This window comes from Daphnia carinata, chromosome 8, assembly GCF_022539665.2.
Source record: "Daphnia carinata strain CSIRO-1 chromosome 8, CSIRO_AGI_Dcar_HiC_V3, whole genome shotgun sequence".
Classification (NCBI taxonomy): domain Eukaryota; kingdom Metazoa; phylum Arthropoda; class Branchiopoda; order Diplostraca; family Daphniidae; genus Daphnia; species Daphnia carinata.
This window is the reverse complement of record NC_081338.1, coordinates 4,766,754-4,792,485: the sequence shown is the minus strand read 5'-3', so window position 1 is coordinate 4,792,485 and position 25,732 is coordinate 4,766,754. Positions and strand designations below refer to the sequence as shown.

The window sequence follows — 25,732 nt, the reverse complement described above, 5'->3', positions numbered from 1 at the left end:
CTCGACTTTCCATCTCCCGTCAATTCACTTAATATATTCAGGCAGCTTTTGCGATGTGTGGCCAGCTTCATTACACTGTGGTAAAACAATGAACACTGGAGCATAAAACATTCTTGTTAAGATACAATTGGTGCTTATGTTGTAACACTTGCTGCCACCAATGCCTCCTCCTTCTGGAAAATCCCTTGCTACATGGCCCTCTTCTTCGTTAAAAATGTACACTTAAAAGGTTTTTTTTTATTTTTTTTTTTTACCTCATGGGAGGTACCACTTCCACCACCGCCACGGTTTTGCTTGTGGACAATCCTTCGAGAAACGTGCCCTTCCCCATACTATAAAAAGAACCAAGAAGTTAAGTTCGCACATCTTTTTCGATATTTTCATCTTACTTTGTGACGTCAAAGGACCACTGCCACCGCCTCCACCAGCTTGTGGACACTCTGGCAAAATATCCTTCTCGGCACTGTTAAACAAAACCATATCAAAGTAATCACACTAGGAATACAAGAAAACACTTACCTTGTGACCCTGGGCAGAAAAAAAGTAGGATCAGAATGAAACAAATCTTTGCGCGTGCAGACAGCAGGTGCCATGTAGCGGTTAGAAACAACAAAGTTTTTCGACTGGCATCTAACGTGTAGGTTAAGAAACGTTTTTAACAATGCCATCTAGTGCACGGCAGGAGAAACATTTGACATGCCATCTTGCGACTAAAAACCACATTTGTAGCGACCATCTAGTGTCGGAAGAAGAATCTCTTTACGTGCCATCTAGTGTCCGGAAGAAAGAACATTTTATGATGCCATCTGGTGTCCGGTACAAGAAACACACGCGACACTGCCATCTAGCAATTGGAAATACCTATGATGCGACTGCCATCTAACCTCTGGCCCAAGAACCACTTTAACGTAGTACCATCTGCCGTTGCAGGAAGGAAACATATAGGCCATCTAGCGGTCTAAAACGCATGGAAGTTATCCCTGTTCGCGACAAATTGGTTTCGGCTACCTAACGATGGAAAAACGTGAATTAGCCCTAACTAATTAGCATCCAGCACATTGCTATCTTGTGACAACAAATCCGTAAAACATAATTTTAAATTTTGCGTAAACTAGCTTACTGATTTCTAGGCGAGTTTTTTTTCAACAGACAGGAAACGCGGCGCTTCACACACAATTATCTATGTAGAGAATATTACTTTAAACCTTTTAAATCACAATTTACTTTTCAAACGGTAACTCGCAACGGCTTCACAGGTAGCGAAGAATTTCCGCATTACTTAGGTGTTACAAAACAAATTTCCGTTTACACCTTGATTAGCAAAATCAGAATCAGTAGAGACAAATTAATCAAAACTAATGTACCTTATTGAAAGAATGTTTCAAACTAGCCTAGCTCCTTGTTCTCTCTATTACAATTGCATGTGGCCTCTTTAGATGCAGACGGCTCTCGCTTTAATTATCTAAATTCATTTTGATCAAACGTTTGCCGTAATTGTAGTTCCCTACTGCTGGTTCGTTGGATTCGACGTAATAACCGAAGGCACTTGGTGTAATTCTGAGCTTCAACTTTTATATTGAACTATCCACCCAGACCAACCAACTTATTTTACTTTCCAGTCTGACAATCAGATATCGTGGAACTTGGCATAAAATGAAGGCAGCACACATCCCTCAATTAGGATTGTACACAAACTTTTTCAAACTTGCCCCGATATCTGCGGGGAAGAATGGGAAAGATCATTGATTAAATTACCATAAATTTATGTGAAGACCTACTCTGCACTTTGATGCATTTGTGAACACTGTCTTCTATTGAAGAACTATATGCTCTTACAATGTCACTAAGGGCATATTTTTTGGGCACTTTCAGGTCAGACAAAAATCCAAAAAGTTCAAATACTTTGACAGCAACATTCACTTGATGTAATGCATTTTATCCGCTTTCCTGCTGTGACAACAATTTTGTTTTACAGTCTGTTTTATTTTGAGTATTTCCTAAAATTAGCTGATGAAAACTCAATTTATATAAGTTACCTTTCTCTACGGAGCAACCAATTACCCGTTCCATTGCACATTACTGTAGAAAGCCAAAGTTAATCATTAATCACACAAACACTTATGCCTTCTTACCATTAATAAACTAATTGAAAAATCACCTTGAATCATTTAGCGGTTGCGTAGAAATCTAGTGTGCTTCTTTTTACAACTAGTCCCACCACTCAGTGAATACGAGGTGTCACTAGCTTTTGACAGAACAAAACACTTCTTGCCTGAACAAGAAAATTGTGTGAATGATGGGCCAACTATCCATCCTTATGAACTTCATAGTTCATAGTAGTAGTATATTTTATTCCTTATGAACGGGTTAGACATTAAACGATACCTACAGTATGACTGTCACAAGTCGCAAGATAATTGTCATACCCGTCTTTCAGTTAGAGTTTGCAGCGGCTTGCCATCTAGCGAAACCACCAGTTTACTAAATGTTGATGTAGTAAACTTTGAATGCCGGTTTCATAGTTTCATGCTCTTGCCACGAAGTATACTAGAAGAAATAAATGAGTTACATGTTGCTGAGAAGAGTTTAAGCTCCGTATGTTAAGCTCTCAAGATGGAGTTATGTTCACCACCAGTACAGCAACAGACAGCGCCAATCCGTTAGCAAGGCCGGATCCAGAGCAGAGTGGCGAGTGAAAAGTGTCATATACCAGAGCGTAGTGGCGATTTGGAACCGAACGCCATCTCTGGAGCGTAATATGCATAGCTGGCGTTGCTTCTGGTATATACTTCATACTCTTACCTAAAAAATAAAAACACCTAAAAGTGAAAACGTGATGCTCTCATACCTCGTACCATTATCTTGGCAAATTAAGATCACTTTGCACTGCTAGGTACGCGATCAACAAGGTCAAATTCTACCAAACGAATAACATTCAAAAACATTTACGAACCAACTCCCCGACGCGCACGCCATCTAGTGTCATTCAAATTCGCGCCATTAATAGAGAAATCTTATTACACTGATCATATTCCTAGTTTTAATAGAATCCCTATTGGGAAACTTAATATTACAGCATTGCGAAATCTTTACATTGGCTTCAGCTCTAGATCCAGTTTACACTTATTTAAATCATTACTTACTTCGCATCAACTGTAACCTTGAATAAAACTCATATGTTAGAGAAATATAATATCTTTACCTTAAACATTCCACGATTGATTACAGTATTTAATCTTCCATTAGCTGCTCACTGACAAACCGAAATAATGAACACGCATGGCATTTTTCCGTTGCCATCCATGTAAGACTCCGTCTACCTGTCTCGTCCGCAACGTGTCGACTGTCCCACTAAAACGATTTGCAACGGAAATGACAGGCAGACGACCGAAGGTGGAACAGCGATGCCAGATGGTTTATAATTTCTTGTTAAACAAACTCGCAATAATAGTGATAATAACTACTCGTAGATGGCGCTGCAGGCTACTCAAAGATATTAAAGTAAAACATAAAATAAAAGGTTTGCCATTGATTATATCCAACTACGGGTATTCATAATTTCTTATTAGAATGATGACGAGTTAATTATTACCTCTACATTGGTATGTCACACCTTAGCATTTAACTTTACAGAGAACCGTAGCTTAGTAGACAAACTTGCAAATGAGTTATGTTCATTGCTTTTAAAATTACGCAGATGATTATGATCGATGATCACAGTGCTTAACCCATTTCACCCTACACTGAATGCACCCCTAAGATAACAAAACAGAACATAAAACAATAATCTTATAGGTATAGCGCTATTCGAGAACGAATATTTACGCATGGTGCTTGTCCACCATCAACAAGCAATCATCCTTCGGCAACCGTATAGCTCTGACGCAAGTGTAACTGGCACAGTTTGCTGGCAATAATCAATATTTTTATTTAGTGCACTGTGGGCCTTTTTGGCCGCACTCCGGGATGTATATACAATGTCGCCATCATCATTGGACAGCAGATCGAGTCAACTCAAAAACTGAGCTGGCTCATCAATCGTCTGCCACCGACGTCGAAGGGGACACGTCGTTACTGCCATTGTTATGGTGGTTGGCTCTCTCTCTCTCTCTCTCTCTCTTTCTATATTATATGTTTATAAATATTTCTTTACCACGTGTGGCTGTTGGAAGCGCACAACTGAATAAGGAGACCGGGAAAAAGGGGGAATGGCCTGATGGAAGGGGACGCTATAAATATATTGGTATCTAAGAGGAAGAAGAAGTGACGGAACGGCCGTGTGTTTGTATAGATCTAGCTCATAGAAAAGAGCAAGGGTGATGGAGATGAAAAGGGCTCTCGTCCCCTCTACCACGGAATAAATGGTTCTAGCAGTCAGCGAGCCGTACGTGCCGAGTTGTATGCTACCACTGGCGGGTGGAAAAGAGAGGATGCCCAACATCCGCTTCCAGCCGGATGCGAAGGTGATGTGTCGGTCCAGACCAATGAGGCGTAGCCAACTTAACGAGCCGAAGTGTGAAATGCTAGCAACCATTGCAATACTCACATTTAAAAAAAAAAAAAAAAGGGCAAAATATGCCATCGATATCGCTTCGTCCATTTCACATTTCTTTTTGTTTTCTTAACTGTGTTCGCTATAAAACGTGAACAGTTTAATACACAGCAGCAGCAGGGCCCCCAACAAAATGCGAGGACAAAAAGGGAAGTTTGCTTTTTTAAGCGGAATTCCTCCATGTTTCCACAACTATAGATGAAATATGATGTATAGTAGCGACACAAGAACGAGAGGGTGGACCCTATAGACGTGCGAGGGCAAAACGTGAACCGATGCATCATAGCAGAATGGGTTAATACTTGCATCATGGCAGACACGGACAAAAAGAGAATATGTTCTCGGTAAAAAAGAGAGGGGGGCTCGATATGGAAGGGTTGGATGCATTAAAGATAGGGCTCGCTCCGCTTGTATAGGAAAGTAATAACAAACAAACGGGGGAAAAAAAAAAAGAGTTGTTATTCTATCGAAATAGCACGCAGTAGAAAACATTAGACTAGGAAAGAAGAGGAAAAAAAAAGCATCATTGATGTATATATGTGACCAATCGTAAATAATCGTAGATGAATAGAAAGGAAACGGGCAGAGGGCCGTTTTTTTCTATTTGTTTAGTTGTTGTTTTTTTTAATGTTAGATGAATAAGCAAGCGATTTCTCCTCCATTAACTGTTGGGAGTTGAGGCGCACACGCGAACGTCGACTAGCTTTCGTTCACAACGATCCTACGGCTGTTGATTAGATGACATCAACTGGACAAGTCAGGCGAGCACGAAAAGATGGATTGCGGCTTCTAGATGATGGGCTTCTTCTATTCTTGTAATCAAGTCGATGCTAACCTAATGCATCATGCGTATAATAAAAGATTGCTCAGCCATTGCGTCACACTTGGCTACGAAAGTGGGTTTTCATTTCCCACAATCAAACGGCGTCGGTGAAATGCCTGGAAGCTGAGGCCAACAATTGCAACGCGTTGTTTTTTTTGTTTTTTTTTTATGAACATAGGATGTATATATAAGCGCTATAATGCCAAGATCCCTGCTGATTAACAATAAAATGACGAGTAGAAGCATAGAAAACGAAGTGTTCCAGTAACAATAAGCAAAATCGGGGGGGACTAGCATTTGCGACAACATGTTTCCAGTGTAGCAAAGGTGCGAAAACAAATGTGCCTGGAAGATTTCGTTCTCATGCTTGATCTCCGACGGAATGAAAGAACACGGTACAAGAACAAGGTGCAAACAATTGGTTGTTGGTTTTGACAAACATCGGCGTACAAGACGCACCTTTTCAGCCAATTTCCCTCAAGACTCTCCTTAGGAAACAAGGATTCCTTTTTTTTTTTTTTTTCGTTAATGTTTCAAACCTTTCAGGGTCGCAAAGCTTCACAACTAATCCAGCCCAAAAAACCGGTGCTTCTTCTTCTTCTTCTCTTTTCTATATTTTTTATTTTATGTTTTAGAAAAAAAAAAAAAGGAAACTGTAGAAACTGTCTATTCTTTTCACGTGGGATTTTCCGTTCGACAAAGACAAATGTTGCGGCGAACAACGGGGGACATACCCCTTTTTCTCTTTTGATCCCGTTGTGCGGATTAGTTTTCGAAATGTCTACCTATCTACTATAGTGAAGTGGGAGAAAAATAGGCCATCAAAATGAAAAAAAAAAGATGAAATTCTCTCTCTCTCTGTTTTCCCCCCTCTCCTCCTATTTGGTCCGTTTCTCAGATATATACACTAACACTGTGCGTATCTACAGCAAGTATTTATATGTATATACTTACTGTATAGAGGAGCAGGGACCAGTAAAAACCATCACGCCTCACCGGCAGTCCAACCAACAATAGACTCGGTCCGATCGAAATCAAAGGAAACCGTCGTACAATGAGAAAAAGAGAGAGAGAGAAAAAAAAAAAGCAGGCAACTGACGCACCGTATAGTCTATCAGTTCTTTTGTCATTTCAGTTTTTGTGTGTCAGGAGCTCTAGACGAATGGCACCTTTCTCTGTGGTGGCTTACACCTTATTCCTTTTGTCCTCTATGCCTCTCTATATGTATTTCTCTTTATTCTTTTATATATGTATGCTTTTTTTTTTTTTTTTTTATTTCTTTGCCGGGCAGATCGTCCTTCTATTCATCTTTTCTTGCAATTTTTTTTTTTTTAACCAACAAAACAAAGCGGCTCATGCAAAAATTCAGGTGAATTAATGTAGTGAACAATGTAATCCCTCGCATGTTTTTCACCTTGTTGCAATTAACATTACATAGGCCCACCTGTTTGCTATCTTATGGCCAATGAAAGATGGTCAACATGATTCTCAACTACGGGCTCCAATACGCCGTTTGTCCATCGAACCAACTCCTTCGAAGGCGAGACCAACTTGGTATAGAAAAAAAATGAGCGTGAATGATTTATCTGGACGTGACAAGTCGGCGTTTGTAATTCAAAAGAAAACAACAACAATAATAACAGACAAAAAAAAAACTCGAATGCAGTGTTTGAGAACATTGGCGACCTTGGAGAGAGAGAGAGAGAGAGAAAAAAAAAGCAGCACGGCTTGTATCACGTCGACAATAACACGGGAATCTCAATTGTCTAACTGGTAAAAGAAAACCTCGGATTGGCTATAGGACGTTCCACCATGGCTGTTATTACGAAGGGGGCAAAAGTCCGTATAGCCGGCCCGAACAATAGCATCGCCAGCCAGATTTATGAAGCAATTTAACGTAGGCCATCGGCTATTTCCTTCCTGTGCCTTTTTTGAATCGCGCAAGAACCCTTTGTGTACCCTCTATATTCGACCAACAATACCTCAGGTGGTGCATACATATATACCCTACATCAAAAAGGCCTTCTATATAACCTAGCCCTTTTTTTTTTTTATTCTAAAAAAAAAAAAAGGGTAGTAAGTGTAAAACATAGAGAAGCTCATGCAAGGAGTTATATATCCATAGCAGAAGCATTTAAGGGGAATAACAAGGGAATCTGTTCCCACAAAAACAGATAACCATAAGAAAAAAAAAAAAAAAAATTGAAGGTAAAACATTTTTCTTTTAATCTTCTTCGAAACAAGTGCTGGTCGTTGTTGAAAGCCACAAGCTTGCGGTGAAGACGTAGATAAATAACAGGTAAACGTGACGTCCTTCGTATAACTACCAATTTCTTTGAAAACATCCAAACGATACGCAAACTACCGATAAAAAGCGTTTCATCTTACGCAATCTTGTTTCATCATTTTTTTTTTTTGCAATAAACGAAATATGATCATTTTCTTTTTTGAATGAATGTTCATTTAGTTGGCGGGAGCGGTGCACCTAGTGGGAGCTCCCGTTGAGAACGCTGTTGTTACGCTGCGTTGCATCGCTTTTAACCGATAGTGCAACACATCGTTCGCGTGATGGAAGCGGACGATGAGACCCTATATACTTCTGTTTAAAGAAAACCCCCGAAAAATATGGGATCGATCATAATGAAAGATGATTATTATATGCGGGATATAGCGAATCGCCTTTGGTGACGGGTTCACGCAAATTTAGACGATAAAAATCGGCAAAAGATCGTCCATCGCTCTTATTGCGTGCTGCTTCAAGGTATATAGAAACCGGTGGACAACCTCGTTCAACGACATCATCATTCTTCTTCGAAAGTAGTTTTGCATAGCACAGAGAATAAGATGCTGAAGTTTGAACCAACGATTACAACATTAAAAAAAAAGAAGAGAATTTTCAAAAAAAAAAACAAAAAAAAAATAGCGTAATACGTTATGCGCGGACATGTCGAGGATGAAGAAGAACAACACGACAAAGAAGAAGTATGAGGTCCAAATGTTTCGCACTGACGGACTGTCAAACCGTCTATATGGTTCGAGTTCTGTGAATGCGTGCTGCGTGTGCTTATATAATCTTTGGGGCCCTTCCTACGGTTCCTTAAGGTGCTCCTCTCTTGCCTCTTTACGCCACTCACGAGTTCTTTTTGTATTTTTTGTTTTTTTTTTCGACAAGAGGCTTAACCCAGCGGGGGGGCTCCGCCTTTTGTGGGGGCGGAGAATATAACCAACTACTATATACGTCGGGGATATTTCGACGCTGGAAAAAGATCGGAGGGGGAACTGGAGAGGCCAAAACGAACGAAGAACACGTTATACTCGTGCAGCGAATGCGCTGCCAGGAAAACAAAATTATGGTAATTTCCTTTTTTTTTTCCTGAGGTATTTTTTGGCTTATAACCCATCGTATGTGCCCGTGCCAGAATCACCTCCCAGAAATACATAGGTGTGTCTCGTTCCAATATGTATAATCAGCAATCTCCTTGAAATGTATATGCACTTGAACACGGCCCTGTTTTTTTTAAATATTTGATGCGAAAACACTATGAAATTATATGCCCGTCGGGATCTTATATAGTTTTAGTTTTGTTCGAAAGACGTGTACATAACTCGTACACTGTAGATCAAACATAAACGTGACGTAAATTCAGTTGACAAGCCGGCCTGGCGTGTCGTAAATTATGTTGTTTTTTTCTTTCTTTTGTCAAAATATCCTGTACCTGTTTCGTGCATAGGCCAAACCGTGTGCACGATGTTCCCCTAAAAACCTTTCCCTCACGAACGAATTCATTACTTACAACTAGGGGTGTTGAATCGATAGCTAGGCTACACACGTTTGCACGAATTATAAGAGCATTATAGACGAGTCGTTTGTGACAACATGCACTCTCGTACAACCTTACAGAAATAAGAATTCTTCAAGGACTGATTGCGAGGCCTAAAAATCATTAAATATTTAGTCTGCACGTCTGTGTGTTGGGTGGTAGATTTACTGCTACGTATGTTTCATTGGCCAGCGTGACGTGGCTTGTCGATAATGTTCATCCCATACGGAAATGTTCCAACACACACACATTCCTGTACAGCAATCAGCAAAATGCTTGATACTATTAACATTCGGTAAGTAGATAAACAAGGTGTTAAAGAAGCTATTCCCTTTCGTTTCGTGTATACTATTAATAGAAGGATGTATAGTCTATAGAACGGACTGTAAGAAATGCAATTGCAGGGCCAGAGTGTTTGTTAACGTCACGCGCTTCTCTATTTGCTTGGCAATAGCTTTTTGGAGGTTTATTTGCAGGGCTAAAAAGACTTGTCCTTGTATACATCCTGTAGATAACAACAGCCCAGATTTACCCTAGTGGAACTCCCTCCTTTTTTTTTTTTTTTTTCATTCTGTGCACAACGAGATTTTGCCGTATAATCAAATCAAACGGGCCATGCTTTTAGTCACGGTAGGAACGCTGCATCCATTTTTGGCCTTCGTTCGTTAGGCATCCTCTTGTATCACTACATTATATGGCTCGAGTTAAGGACGTGTAATTTCGATACTGAATGATTTCCAGAATAAATCACGCTCATTTTCAATGCGCCAAATTTATTTGGCTTGCAGGACTCGCCCTCTTATAGAAAGGCTGATGATCGTCTGTTTATTGTCATGATTGCACTGTCCACATCCAGATCCCTCATCACTATAACGACCAAGCAATTCAACGTTAGGTAACAACAATTTCCCCAAATTGAAGAAGGGAAATGTCTTGTAATGTTCATCAGACAAGCATTTATATAGGGTATTCAGTTAATGATACCGTTTATGTGTGCTCTCTCTCTCTCTGGTACACATAGGGAAATGCAACGTGGAAAGGAAACAGGAAGAAAGGGCTAAAGGACAAATGCCAAAGGCGAATAGACAAACCGCACTCAACTTCCCGGCTACGACGATATACGTTTAAAATAGAACACGTTCGAACGACCAAACTCTACATAGGAAAAGAAGGCGGCCTAAAGTGAAACGAAATTGAAAGTCAGGCACGTTGCCAAAATATGTCGGAGAACGATAAACATTTCGAAGCGATCTATAGACAGGCAAACGAGTGGCATGCTCGTAAAACTAAAAACGGATACCCCCATCACAAGGCGAAAGAAATGGCGAAGGGTTAAAGCTGTGCAACACGCTGACAGGTCCCCTCGTTGTGTGTTGATTTTAGCAAAGTCTGTTGAAATCCATTTGGCACAGTATAACTTAACATGCAGCACATCACCTCAAACATCCAGTATATACATGCTGATGAATGCCGCTTGCCTATCAAGCCGGAGTGAAACGAGCCAGCCCTTTACCTACTGCTGACTTTTGCTTATTTGCGCGCAACACTTACAGCTTTCGTGTTTACCCAAACTTGGTGGGGACTCCTATTATTTTTGCCTCTTGACTAATGGTCTAACAGTTTCTTCCCCGGACGTCTTGCCTTTCATCATAAAAAAAAAAACACGATCTTAACAAGGAAGAAACAAAACAAAATGACGCAATACGGTAGACGCTCACGTTGGCAGTTTGAAACATGTCAGCCCCAAAAAAAAAAAAAAAAATCAAAGCTCAAATGATTTTTCGAACGATTTTCTTTTGGCCGAAGCAGATGCGCAAACGGCCTCCGCATCGTCTTCAAGAAAATGGGGAGGGATATTGGCGTGGGCTGGAGTAACCAATTGTTACACTGCCGGTTGCAGGTGCAACTGGTTGCTGGTTGAAGGTGCAGTAATGCGATGAATGCGCCGAATGGCTCTGCATGGCATTACACATAATCATTGGGCGGTGAAAGGATCCCCGCTGTTGGAGAGCTTTTTCAACCTCCCTTTGAGACAGACCGCAACTTGAAATATAGAGCGCAGGTGGACAGACAAATAGATTAACTATATTCTTTTTTTTTTTTTGCTTTTTTCTCTGCACACCTTTTCTCTTTTCTTTTTTTGGGGAAGAGCCCCGGGTTTTTTTTTTTTTTTTTTTTTATAGCGATCGTACTCGCTCCTTGTCATCATACAAAACATTTTCTTTTTTTGAGTCCATGAGAACAACTGGAAAAAAAGAGAACTACAAAACGCACAGAAAGAGAAAAATAAAAAGGTGTTTAAATACAAAAGAAATGATTCACCGTAAAGTAAAAAGAAAAGGAGAATTTATTTTTAAAACATGAAAATGGGTCCATTCTTCATGGCTCTGTGCTCTTCCAGCGTGTCACCTACGAAACAATGTGATGTTGATCGTGAAAATGTCGGCATAGTCTGAGACATCCTTTTCATTTCCTTTGCGCACTTTTGCATTTCAAATCGATGAGATTCTATTTACCGTATGACCAGAGCATAGGCCTTTATTTATGAGTGAAACGTGCGTTCGATTATAACCTCGTCTCCATTTTATTAGCATCGAATTAACCAACGTAATCTCGTATGTCCTTTTATTTTTAGCTAAACGACGCTGTTACGTATATACGTGCGGTGTAGACTTGAGTGTCTTCCTAAACTCTTACGTCATAAACACACACCATAACTTCCAAAACCCAACGGTTACTAAACGATGAGTATTCACAAGATGTTTTTGATAATGCGCGTGGGTCTTTTATTATTCGTCCGTGAAAACCGAACGTAACGCGTACACAGCCAAACGCAATGGTGAAAATGTCTAAAATAAAAATGGATTAGGTGAAACTATTTCTTACTTTTGAATGAACAAGTAAAAAAGGAAAGATGGATACTACATGTTTGAACATTATTCAGGACGTTTGACTGTTGTGATGAACAGGTAGAAGATTCCGGTGCGTTGTATGTATACGGCAAAGGTAGTAACTCTTCTCAGTATGAAGGGGAGGAGAGGGCAAAAAAAAAGAAAAAAAAAAAGAGGCATAAAGTATAAGGGGAATACCAGTTTGGAATCGGAAGAATGCCTGACGCATCCTTGCTACCTACCGGCGGGAATGCGCCAGGTATTTCAAACTGCTGTGCGCGTACGGCAAAAGGCCAACAAACGAAAGATCACATCGAGTGTCATCTATACCCACCACTTTCTAATGCATACATTTTCTGTTACCCTCTGCACAGTTGATGAGATTGACTCGAAATATAAAGTTTAAAGTTGAGTTCGTTTCGATCAGATCAACCATTTTTATGGTTAGACATTTAACGTTTATATAGCGTCCTTATGGAACATTGGTGACGCTCTAATTCCAATAACCGCAAACTAACGTTCGTGAAACATTAGATTTTTGAAATGCAAGTCGATCGACACATCATTGGAAACAAAACTTTTTAGAATGGAATTTTTTTTTTTTTTTCAATAGACCAATGGAGGGAAAACAATGCGGAATGATCAAGATATGCGAGCCAAAACATATCCGAGGGATGTCCCACTGGAAGGAGGGCAAATTTATGGTGAAGACACAACATGAGACAACCTTTTTTACCCTTTTCTTTTTTTTTTCTTCCCTCCTTCATTCCAATGCTATTTTCTTTCTCATTCCAAACTTGAGAAAAAGAAAACTCAGTGGAAGCAAAGAGTAAATGGTATAGAGAATGATGAACGATTGGGGTTTTGCGCGTGGCCCCCTCGCTGAGATGCTCCGATATTTATAATCAGGGGGGATGGACACCATGTCAGCTGAAAGTGTTGCTGAGGCTAGACCCCTGTACACAATAGGACCTTCCCCCCTTTTTTTTTTCTTTCAAAAAAAAAAAAAAAAAAAAACGAACGATGGGGGTTAACATTTAACTGCGTTTCCAAATGTTGAATGTCCCCCGCCTCTTCTCCTATGTTCACCCTTTGTGTCTTTGTATATATATATATAAATGCTATATATACGTGTATATATATATATATATATATACACACACAATGTGCATAGGTTTCGCTTTGGCTATAGGGTTTGAACTTGATATACAAAGGGCCAACTGCTGTGAAGTAAAGAACACCTGTGTAAGAAATGGATACCAACTTGTCGTTAATCAAAGAGAGGTACAGGTGTCGTATATTTCTCTCCTTGTAGTCACACCACTGATGGTTTTCCAAGTTTCGAGCGCATCTACAGGCAAAAGAATTCATCCCCCAATTTCGCCATGAATAATGCAATACATGCCCTTTTCATTTTTTTTTTTTTTTTTTTGTATATTATCTTACATAGAAAAAGAATTAAAAGAGGCTCGTGATGTCATAAAGCAAATTGCATTTCAAGTTGTTCTACTTTGTTGGATATATCACGATCGTATTTTGGGATCGTTACCCTCTCTCTCTGCTTCTGTTATGACGCTCCTGGGAAATTCGAAGCTTTTCCCTGTCAATTAAACCAAAAACAAAAAAGAAGGTGCGCATTGTGTTACACAGCACACGTTATATATAGGTTGGAAATCGATTCGAAATTCGGTTCAACCTCAAACCAGTATTTTATGTCGCAGGCGACGACAGTTCTCCCGCGTGTTCCAATACCTTAGGCGAACGGTGCTGAAAAAAAGAAAAAGAAAAAGAAAAAACAATAACGAAACCCCCTGCTGCATAAACTAGGCCATAAAAATCAACCGAGTATATGGGGTGCAATTGACTGCCGCAGCCATTTTGCGGTTGATACTAACGTACCGTATACAAGACACGTTGCTTTCCAGCCAGCATATAGCAAAGGATCTATAATGTCTTGTGTGTGTGGTCTGTCTATAATGAAACAGCATTTTCTTTTTTTTTTTTTTTTTTTTTTCTCATATCAAGAGGGACACGTCAATTGTATTGACTCTCATTCATTATTAAAGCAAACCCTCTCTGTCCTGGAAATGACACTGATTTCGATCTGCAGAGTATATATAGTCTGTGATGCTATATAAAAGTCATTTGATCTTCTGGCACACACACACACACACAAAAAAGAACATCAGGAGGCGACAAATGAGTTGTGAGAAGAGATGTGTTTAGATTTCGTCAAGTCATCTGTGAAGAAATTCGATTCTACATGAACTGCCTTTCTGAGGACGGGGGAAGGGGGGCGACTCTTGTCGAGTGACAGACCCTAAAAAGGAACATCTTATAATGATAGTATACATATATGCGTGGATATGAGCCGGAACCTCGCCTGCCCGTTTCGAATTTCAACGTCTTTCTTTTAAAACACTATATATGTGTATTTAGAACTTGGACATTTTTTTTTTCGCGATGTTCAGAATAGTTTAGGAATAGGAGGAAGTTTTGGAACTGACTGCTAACATCTGTTGTCTCCGGACTTCTATGTACGAGTGACCAGCCAAAGGGGGGAACCAAGAACTTCCGGGAACACCAAAGTCTCTAGAGGACACGAACTTGAGTGTCACGACGATTGATCAACACGTACCTATTGAAGGAATGACACATTCGGATGGCAGGCTTTTGAACGACTCAGGTATATGAAGAGCAAACACTTATTGAAAGATGCGAGGGGGGTCACTACTTGTGTGTGTGCTCTTCCAAAGCTGGAACGACCTCCTCAGCCCTAAGTGTGTGAAACAGCCGGGGGTCCGTCGAAATAGAGGTGGGTTATTCCGGAGCGTGAAAACGCGTGTACGTTTGCTATTTCCAGCGCTTAACACGCCGTCAGTGTTTCTCGTCACTCGGGGCTTTTAACGTCACGTTTGTATTTTTGCAAGAGATCGGCAGGATGTTATGGAAGGACATAGCCGCTCACACCCTCACGGCCACTAAGGGACGCATTGATTCACGTCCGTCCTTTTTCGCAATGTCCATGAGCCTATAAAGAGACGATCTCATTTCGGAATATTCATTTGTGGCAAAGGCCCTTTGCGTAGATTCAACTGTGGGTGATTGAAGTGTAGGCCATTAAAGTTTCTACTGCCACTATATACTTACCTGTAACCACATAAATGTTGAACAGAGGAAAAAAAAAATTATATTAAAGGGGGGAAAGGCCCTTTATTTTTTTTTCATCTGTTTTTACATTATCCTTTTTGTTTCTTACCCCTTTTTTTTTTGTGTTCCATCCGCATTTTCCTTTTTTTTTTTTTTCGTATTACGTATATATATGATTGCTGTGGATTTTATGTTCCCATTGTCCCACAGCAGGGCACATTTGGAGGCACCTCAGAGCAGCTCTTTGTGCCATTGGCCAATGGGGAATGAGGTATGGACCCAATCACTGTGGGAGGTCTACTTCTATCCCGCCTCTCCAGGTGGTCTTCACGAAGACCCATTCCAACCATTACTGTTACGAATACGCATAATAACAGAATAAATAAAAAATTTATCGTTAGCCTATACTCCATGTATTTATATGATATTTAAAAAATGGAAAAAAAAAATAATCCGGATTCAGGTGATGTGGCTATAAGGCCTTTTTACTTGTTCTCTCAGTATGTACTGTAATAGATGGCATTTGTTTTGTTTTTTTTGCAAGCCTTTTAATTTCATTGTGATCTGCATACAGTTCATTGCCTGCTTGTAATCAGGTCATTGGCGAAATATGAATGAGACATGCATGGTTGATAACGACTCGCGCAGATCCCTCACTGGTCTTTATATCACGTGAAACTTAGGCCCTTTACAAACTCGAATCATTTGCGCCCAATGGGTGGAACTCAATGTTTTGTCAATTGGACGTCAATATTTAGCGAAATTTATTATTTCTAGCACACATAAAAAGAAAGGGGGGGGGACTCCTTCAGTGCGATCGAGTATGTTGCACAGCACTGCACGACGCCTCGTACAACCATATTTTATAGCTCCATTCAAATCTTTTACAAACGATTCGTACGTCCCTTTTCATCAAGCGGCCAATTTGTTTGATCGCATCATCCAGGCCTAAATAATTAAAAACTCTGAACGTGTAGGACACACGAGTTATGCGACTCGTGTCAAATGCGCATACGATCGGACTATGCGCTCATTGATTATCTACTGTCTCTCTCTGGAAAGTATTTAAAGGCACGCAGTCCCGTGCATACATCTATATGCATATATATATACATATACATACCCATGTCACACTTTGGAGGAATGCTTGGTCGATGATAGTTATTGCTGTGTTCGTTGTGGGCTGACATCGGGAAACACAGACAAGAATACGAAGAAAGAGAGAGAGAGAGAGAGAGAGAGAGAGAAAAAAATTGGAATTATAGTCAAAGCCAGCGGGGGACACATAGCACAAGGCATATAGCAGTAAAAAAATGCCCATGAAGTCAAAAGAATTTAGAAAAAAAGAAAAAAAAAAAAAGCAAAGGTATAGAGCGGAATATAAACTATATATACAAGGAGCATTCTACATATATATATATATATATATCCACGGCGAAAAAGGCAGAAAGCCCCTGTTTAAAGAAAAAAGACCTATACGCTTCTCTCTCTCTATAGATGCAACACGTTGTTTCAAATAGCCAAGACGCATTCTTGCCCGGACCCCCACTGTCAACTCTAACCCAAGAAATCTCGACTCCTGCAGTGTTTCTTCCTTCATTTGATTTATAATATTGCATTTAATGTATACATAGTCATGCCTTTCTTTTTTTTTCTTTTCTTTTTTTCTTTTCTGAATAATATCGCATTGCTATGTGATACGTAAGTTTCACGAATGGCGCATTATTATTGGTCGATCGTGGCTTTTTGTTTCGTATAATATAGCGTATAGGACGATAGTGGGCAAATGAAACACGCAAATTTGTGTGTGTGTGTGTGTGTGTGTGTGTAATCAGTCTTGATTTTACATGTTCCACTTGGAGTGTTACGACGAACGAATAGTGTCACGAATGCCCAGCATATTTATTGGCACCTGCTTTGCTTTTTGTGTTGGATATGCTGGTGCCACTATTTTTCACTTGGCACGACGTGTTTTTAGGCGTCCCCTACAGACCCACTTGTGAAATAGACGCCTGATAGCGAATAAAGCCTTCGACGTTTTGAGGTGTTTCAAACTGCGTCGCATTCGAAGACTTGGCTCTAATGAAAATGAATTGAAGCCAAAGTCTTTATGTGATTATCATGTGGCTAATGCGTGCGCAGTTATGAAACAAAAGCTAAGAGATACTCTGTCAGGTATATATGGCATTGTAACTAGGGGGGGGGATGTACCTGTATTTGTCATTCCATCAAAAAGAACAACAGACAAAACGTGATATAATGAGTATGTATTGAAGGTCTTTCACGCACTCGTCCACGCTGCACGCGTTGAAGAACGTTGCAATGGCGAAGCGCAGGTGCAAATGCCAACAAGATACGAACGCAAGGTGAACGATGTGAACACTGCGTGAATGAACTTGTCGATAGCCAATTGCCGTGATCTATAGCCTCAGCTTTGTTACAGTATATATGTAATCAGTACTCGCTTTCACACAGCCCTCAGTTTCACGTGCACGGGTTATTCACGCTGTACAAACACAATTGTTTCTTTGATTCAATGGACATCATCTCGTAGCGACGTCTGGCCGAGTCTACCGGTCGATTATTTAAAATAAACGCGAATCACGAAAGTCTTTTCAAAATGTCTACGTAGAGTTCACGTTCCATCGACCTGAAAAAAAAAAAAAACAATTCAAAGGCCCTGTGCTTCGATTTCCCCTCATTGATTGCGGGCAAAATACGGGAGGACATCACTTTAAAGCTGATGAAAAAGAACGCTATATACAGAAAAAGAAAATCTGATGAAGTGCACTTAATCCAATCGAATTGGCCGCGTGTGCGGACGTATAGGTGAAATTTACGGGATCAAACCACAACAAAGGCAAACTAAAAAAAAAAAAAAAAAGGGAAGGAGGCCCCCCCCCCCCCCCCCCCCCCCCAACAAAAAATAAAGCGTGAATAGCTATTGGATCCTGTTACGGTACCAAGGGGTGGCGTGCAGACCTTTCGGGGCGCTGTTCTGGCCGAAGAAGGCGGTGCTCGATGAATAGGATTGGCTTACCAGGAGAGCTGGCAATGGCCGAGGACGGTACACGAACCAATAGAAACTGGTCGTGTTAGGAACTCGACTGCGAGAACGAATAGAAAGGTAAAAAAAAAAAAAAAAAGGGAAAAACATGGAGAAAAATAAAAAGAAAAGGGGGGGTTGGATAGAAAGCAAAAAAAAAAGCGAAGCCCAACACAGGAAAAAAAAAAAGGAAAGAGAGAGAGAGAGAGAGAGAGAGAGAGAAGATACCCAGCAGCGATAGCTGAAAGACAGACTAGACCAAGAGAGCGAGTCCTGCTGCGCAAGGCATTATTCGAGTGTTGGGTGTCCTAGCGCGAGCATGACTGCTGCCTTGAGCGCCTCTGTGATGGATCACGGTTTCCACAAGCGGAACCAAAGCTTCCTGGTCGGACATCATCACCATCACCCTGTTGTTCACCATCCACATCATCACCATCACCAAAACTTTAATGGTGTGGCCAGTTTCAACTTCAGTTCAGTGCCCGTCCATCCGCAATTATCCAGTAGTAGTGCCGCCGCTGGTGCCAGTGATCAAAGCAACAACAACAACAACAACAACAGCAACGTCTTGTCGTCAGTGACGTCGTCCTCCTCGGCGCCGGACAACAACAATTCAACGTCGACGAGCACGTTGACCAGCTCGGCCTCGGCCGTCTCGTCGTCGGCCAACAGTGCGTCCAACACGTCGGCCAACATGCTCAACCCGTTCATGGACGGCACTCACATGGGCCTGAAATTGGCCCAGTCCGGTTCGCACACGCACACGACCATGTCGACGGCCGATCAGAACCAGCATTTCGCCCAGTCGGCCTACCCGGTTTCGCACCATCCGCACCATCCGCACGGCCCGCCGCGTCCGCCGCACGTAGGTTCCTATGCCGCCCGTGACTTCCTTCTACGCCGCGACGCCATGTCGACGTTGGATGCTCATTCAGGTCAGCACCATCATTCGCACATGTTCCCGGGATCGAGTGCGGCGGCTGCGCTGGCGGCCGAGCACGCGGCGGCCGCCGCTGCCGCCGCTGGCAACGTCTCCCATCACGCAGGCCACGTTCTCTTCCCCGGCCTAGTACCTGCTGATCACCACCATCACCACCACCACCATCAGGCGGCGATGAACCACCAGCAAATGCGTCTGCCCATGGAAATGTATTCGCGCGAGCAGTTTCACAGCGTCTCGGGCATGACGGCCGCTGCGGCTGCCGCCAATCAATTCCACACGGCCATTACGAACCCGATGGCTTCGATGACACCCATGGCCCACCATCACGCCGCTCACCACGCTCACCACGCGGCCCAGGCGGCCGCCCAAGCGGCGGCGCACGCTCACGCCGGCTCTGGCGCCTTCTTCCGCTACATGCGCCCTCCGATCAAACAGGAGCTCTCGTGCATGTGGATCGACACGGACCAACCGAGCCCCAAGAAGACGTGCAACAAGTTGTTCAATTCCATGCACGAAATCGTGACGCACATTACAGTGGAACACGTTGGTGGACCCGAGTGTACGAATCATGCCTGTTTCTGGCAAGGTTGCTGCCGCAACGGAAGACCATTCAAAGCCAAGTACAAACTAGTGAATCACATTCGTGTCCACACTGGCGAGAAGCCATTCCCGTGCCCTTTCCCTGGATGCGGTAAAGTGTTCGCAAGGAGTGAGAACCTGAAAATTCACAAACGGACTCATACAGGTAAACGAAACAAATCTCATTTTATTTTTATGTATAATAAAGGATAAGAAATGTAGCCCCTGTTCGATGAATAGGCCGCGTTAGCGAAAGGTGGACGACCGTATCATTTTCGGTTAATGTATTCGACATTCTTTGCGAGGTCTGACCGCCCTGGACTCATTGGGAATCTTGTTTTCTTGGATCTCTTGTGATCTTCAATTAATTATGCGGATTGATGGGATAAGAAAAGCAGTGGACGAATCACGCCGTCGGCCCAATTCCTGAATAGATATATACGTTGTGTTGCGAACTGGATAGAAAAAAAAAATTGTCCGTCGCTCTTTTCGCCGAGAGTTAACAAACGTTTTTAATCAGCTCAGAAAAACTACTAGGTTCACTTTCTCATTGCGATTCGACAATCTTTTATAGCAATTACCGATTCCCATCGGAGAAAAAAGAAAAAAAAAAACGTTGAGCCAAGTTGACCTTGCGCTTCATCGACTTGAGAGACCAATCAGTTTTCTTTTTAAACCCAAGTGTCATCAGGAGAAAAAAAAAAAAAAGTGTCAATTTTTGTTGGTGGGGCAGGAAGGTATAACTTTGTCGATGGCCTTGCTAAAAGACAACACTCTTGTTTCTATAAAAGAATCCATGAACAATTCTTTTGGCCAGGTACCTGGAAAACTTGATGTTCACCTTGAAGGCTTTATATTTTTAGCTTAAATGGCAGCCTAAAGAATGTTTAAAAAAAAAAAACATCACCCCGCCTCATTATGTATGTGGTACGAAGCAGCGACGTTCGATTCGATGAATCGTACACACACTTAGGCCTAGAGATATTGGCCTTTTTTGTTTATAATTGTAGCCATCGGTTTCAAAGATCGAGTAAAATCAAAGGCTGATGTTTCATTTGAGGAGAACGTCAAATAGACGAACCGTATTGAACCCCGGGCACGTCCCTAATAGTTTGCCAAAGATGTGAAACAACATTTGGTTGGGGGGGTGAGAATCGGTAACGTTTAGTGTCGATGTTCAAGACCTGTCAAGCGCAGGAAGCTAAATATTTTGACTTTAAGCACGTGGCTCACAGTTCAATAGCATAAATATTATCTTTTTTTGGAACGACTCTCAACCGACTTGGTTATGTTATTTGCTCTAAGCCCCTCACGTTCTTCTTTGAACGTCATTAACTAGGCTGCTTTGGGTTCGTTCCTCTGCCCAAGAACAAGCCCGAGAGGTGTAGACAGCTGCATCGTTTTTTTTTTTTTTTTATACTTTGCAGCTCTTTTCTTACTAAACATCGACTTGTATACAAACAACCGACAAAAATATAAAAAAAAAAAAAAAAAGGATATGATTTTTGTTTATCTAGATATCGGTAGAAAACAGACCGATCCCTATATTAGATTCCAACTGTTCACACAAAAACAAACCCGAACGGGTACACAAAAATCATCGATCAACAACCGTCAGCCGTTGGTGGCAGCCAACGCCAGTCTGCGTATCTTTTTAAATTTTTTTTTTTCGTTTAACTCGACACACGCAATGTGATACGTATCCGTCAGGACAGTTTCGATTTTGTAGTCGGTCCATTTCACACGAACCACATCGCATGAAAATAAAACCGAACGGGGTGCGCAGCGTCGCATGAAATAGAAACGGCCTCGATTCAAACCGTTTCGACCTGTTCTATACAAATTGTCTTCTATTTACAATGTTCAAATTACATTTTTTTTTTGTTTCCTCCCCGATAGGCGAGAAGCCATTCAAATGTGAATTCGACGGCTGCGACCGACGATTCGCCAACAGTTCGGATCGGAAAAAGCATTCGCACGTGCACACGTCAGACAAGCCGTACAACTGCAAGGTTCGCGGCTGTGACAAATCTTATACGCATCCGTCCTCGCTGCGCAAGCATATGAAAGTTCACGGAAAGAGCACGCCGCCGAACGGCTCTAGTTACGACTCAGACAACCCAGACAATGACAGCGACAGCGACTCTTCACCATCAAGCTCGCCTTCACCAACACCAACACCGTCGTCGACTGGATCGTCGCATGTTCAGGGCCACACCAACCTTGGCCTGGGCAACTCGGGCAACAACAGTCTCCTGGGTTCCTTGCCCATTAACCACCCGACTAATTTATCCGAGTGGTATATCTGCCAAAGTGCGGCCGGAATGCCCACTCCGCCATCCACAGAGCACTCGCCGATCGGACCAGTGACCCACTTACACCACCCAGCACCATCGACAGTGGCTTATTGACGCTCAACCACGTGAACACACACACACACACACACACCCTTCAAAGTCAGCGCTCAACACACACACACACACACACACACTATCCCTTTTGAATTTTATCTTTTTAAATCAAGCCTACATACCCCGTTCGATATCACCTTGCCTCGGAAGTTTTTGCAAACGCTTGCAAGTATAAAAAAAAAAAAAAAGCTTTGGCGCATTTCTATGTGTGTGTGTGTGTGTGGCTTTCTTGATGACGTCACCAACAACGATTCTTTTTGAATGGAATATCGAAGCCTCCCCCCCCCCCCCCTCATATCCAGTTTGTCCCCCCCCCCATATTTTATATGCGTATATAGGCTTGTGCCTATATACGTGTGCGTTGCAATGATTTTGAAACGGGACGTCGTGCTGCCCTCCTCTTCATATCCCCGATTTTTCGTGAATCCACAGCGAACCAGCACAACAAGTAAGACAAAAGAATTCGTCTTTTCTCTCTACTCCTCTCGATACGTGAAAAACAAATTTCAATTCGATTTCAGTTCTGCTATTGTTCAGATGGTCGATTGATACACCTGTACAGCAGTGCTCATTTCCCTTTTTTATTTTTGCAAAACAAGAAAACCGCCTGTGTCTGTGTACATTTTTTTTTTTTCGTATGTCTATAACTGCTATCGCTAGTTCGTTGAGTGTTTATGTCCGAATATTATACTTTTGCAGATCCTACTCTTACAAAACAAAACAAAAAAAAAAAAAGTATTACAGTTGTTCTATTAAAACCGAAAGACAAAAAGAGCCTTTTATTTCATTGCACGACATGAACGGGACTGTACACGAACCGTTTGTAATCGCTGATCGAGTTCGAAAAACAAGAGAAGAAGAAGGTCGTAAACATTCAAGAATGGCCGTGCGTCGGGGAAATGAGGCAAGGTAAAACAAATGCCTTTTGATGTTTATCGCGTACAAAACTGTCACAGCACGCGACGACCACCATGTCATAAGTTTGTTGTTGGCTTATTAGATCCCAACATGTAAAAGCGTATTCGAGAGTTTTCCGAAGGGAGTCTTCTTCTTTTTTTTACCTGGTCGAAAGACGTTTGAAAGAGCCACCCAATCTGATCAGTGAGGAATGCGGCGGAAGAATGTGAACTATTCATTTTCCTACGCGGTTTCTACCTTTCCGGCCTCTACATATGCACAAGGATGTACAACACGGAACGTTACGTTACGAGATGCATCTTAAACACATCTAAAACATCTATTTCACGGTTATCGGACAGACCTTTTTACTCAAATGTATGATACAGGCCTATGTCATTTGTTTCGCAATCATCTGAATTGATTCATGATTTTTAAAATGCCAATTAGAAATATGCTTGTAAAACGACTTGAAATAACGGAACACTCAGGCTCTTCGATGTTTTAGGCCTGTTCATTTGCTTTCCCTTTCACAAGCAATTGAATGAGGATAACGCATAGGGCACCTAAGACATTTCTTTTTATTTGTGGAGACGTATGCAGGACTTAATATTATCATTTTTTTTTTTTTTTCTTTCTAGAGGTTCCAAAAGGAATGTGAAGAATGCACATACAAACTTGACTGGGGCGCCCCGGCACGCTTTACGCCTCCCTTTTTTCCTTTAAAAGATTATGCATCATCAGTGTGGTCAGGGACTCCCATTTCTTCTTCTTTAAATGTGGACCTTTTTCTTTTTAGTTCTACACGTCAAGAAAGATTCATCGACGATTTCCCTAAGAAGATCCCGTTTTTTTTTTCGAAATGAATGAGGGCCTCTTCGTCTACCTTGTTTTTTTTTTCAAGTTCAAGAAGCTACTTGCAATTCTTTTTATTTTATTTGAAAATTTATGGAATTTGAGGAGAAACTATCATTTGATTCGAAATCAGCATTAAATTTTGATTATAACGCGATTTGAAATTTGCTAAGATAAAGATAATATTTTTTTTTTTAACGGACATATTGGACTTTTTTATGGTTTTAAAAAAGCAAGTTGTACCTATAAAAATACATGATTTAAATGCAGAATTGAATGAAAATTAGGAATATGAATTTTATTTTGAACGTAGGACGACGTACTTTTTTAATGATTCAAATGCAAAGTGGTTGTGGTTAACTTTGGCTCAGACGTGGGGACGCCCTATTTCGTGTAAGCGACATTTTATCCCAAATGGTATCAATTAAAACACAGAAAAACTAGTTCGTTAACCAACAAACTCCTTTGTCTTGCCAGGCATTTGAATCGGACAATCTTTTGGCAAAGAAAAATCATACAATCCAAGAACAATCTCATTATTTTTCACTTCATTAATAATAGCCTACCAAGACACACACACACACACACACACATTTTTTTGTTTCTATTCTTCTGCACAAAAAAATCCAGCCAAAAAATAAAGAAGGGCGGAGAGAGCTAAAAAGAATATTTAAAGAGAAAGAGAAGAAGTAAAAAGGCATCATTGAGAAAGAGAAAAAGAGCGATCGGCAATCTTGTAGATGTGGCAAAGATACGGTGACTGCCGGATCACCCGTCATGTTACTGACACATTTGACCTGTTTCTTTCTCCCCCCTACACACATTCTTCCTACACACGGCTCTCTCTTTTACTCCTTTCAAAAAAAAAAAAAACGGGCAATGCCATGGACAAACGTAACAAGTACACCCGTCTCTCTTTAATTCGCTGCCGTGTGTGAGCCATTGATTAGAACTCGATTACGTACAATTTAATACATTGATCAATGAATTTTCTTTTATTGGAAATCGTTCTCACTACGAAATGGAAAGGGGGGGGGGGAAGATTTCCGAAAAAAAAAAAAAAAGGAATTATTATTTTTGGGAGTCATGCACTTCTGCTTACAAGTGGAACTAACTGATTTACGGATAGTCTTTGTTTACGAACTCTTCCACAGCAGGCGATTGTCCTTCCTTTCTCCGACCTTTTTTCTTTCCCCCCTTCTTCTTTTCTCCCTTTTTTTTTTTTTTTTTTTTCTCGACTTCATCAACCTCCACAAGGACCAGGTCATTCGTTTCTTCAGCAGTAAAACATTGTTGGCCATATAAAAAAAAGAAATGGAATGTCTCCTTTCGTATAGGTCACACAATGTGAGTCTTTTGCGATGTGACTTGGACATCGATGCGCACGTTCAGACTTTGGTCTTGTAGAAAAAAAATTGAAAAAAAAACAAAACAAACAAAACAAAACAGAAACGAACTAAAGAACAATCAATTATGGGCTTGTTAGCTGCGATGTGCTTATTTCCCATTCAGCTGTGGGGGAGAATAACTGGATGACGGTTATAATGGGGATCGTCTATCTCGATGACAGGGAAGGAATGCAGTCTGAATTCGGTTTTTCGTTTTCTAAACGGACCAAAGAGTCTGATGATTTTCATATATTCTAAGTTGCCAACTGGGCAAGTTTTCCAGAGCAAAGTGGATTTTTTTTTTTTTTTATTTTTATTTTTGAAAAAAAAAAAATAGGAGGGGGGGAAATGATGCTGCGTCATCAAGCGATCATTA

At 41.2% G+C, this 25,732-nt stretch overlaps 1 protein-coding gene and 1 long non-coding RNA gene across 5 annotated transcripts; one reads left to right on the top strand and one right to left on the bottom strand.

Annotated features, from left to right (window-relative positions):
• Nucleotides 1–1,555: 1,555 nt before the first annotated feature.
• LOC130704297 (uncharacterized) lies at nucleotides 1,556–3,336 on the bottom strand. 4 transcript variants are annotated; one of them, XR_009004912.2, is made up of 6 exons: nucleotides 3,203–3,336; nucleotides 2,427–2,802; nucleotides 2,159–2,355; nucleotides 2,037–2,079; nucleotides 1,779–1,950; nucleotides 1,556–1,717 (listed from the first exon to the last, which is right to left on the bottom strand). It is a non-coding gene; the product is annotated as an uncharacterized LOC130704297 (long non-coding RNA). The 4 variants fall into 4 exon arrangements; XR_009004911.2 differs by having other exon boundaries at nucleotides 2,159–2,547; nucleotides 2,630–2,802; XR_009004910.2 differs by having other exon boundaries at nucleotides 2,159–2,802.
• Nucleotides 3,337–18,505: 15,169 nt separating this feature from the next.
• Nucleotides 18,506–22,972, top strand: LOC130704085 (zinc finger protein ZIC 1-like). Its single transcript, XM_057525568.2, has 2 exons — nucleotides 18,506–19,971; nucleotides 21,705–22,972. The coding sequence occupies exons 1-2, from the start codon at nucleotides 18,603–18,605 to the stop codon at nucleotides 22,214–22,216; spliced, it is 1,881 nt and encodes a 626-aa protein (XP_057381551.1). The 5' UTR covers nucleotides 18,506–18,602; the 3' UTR covers nucleotides 22,217–22,972.
• The last annotated feature ends 2,760 nt before the right edge of the window (nucleotides 22,973–25,732 follow it).

Excerpts from the sequence above, each read along its gene's own strand:
- LOC130704085 (XM_057525568.2), top strand. The coding sequence starts at position 18,603 with ATGACTGCTGCCTTGAGCGCCTCTGTGATGGATCACGGTTTCCACAAG. Across the intron at positions 19,972-21,704 it reads TCACAAACGGACTCATACAG|GCGAGAAGCCATTCAAATGT; the intron begins GTAAACGAAACA and ends CCTCCCCGATAG.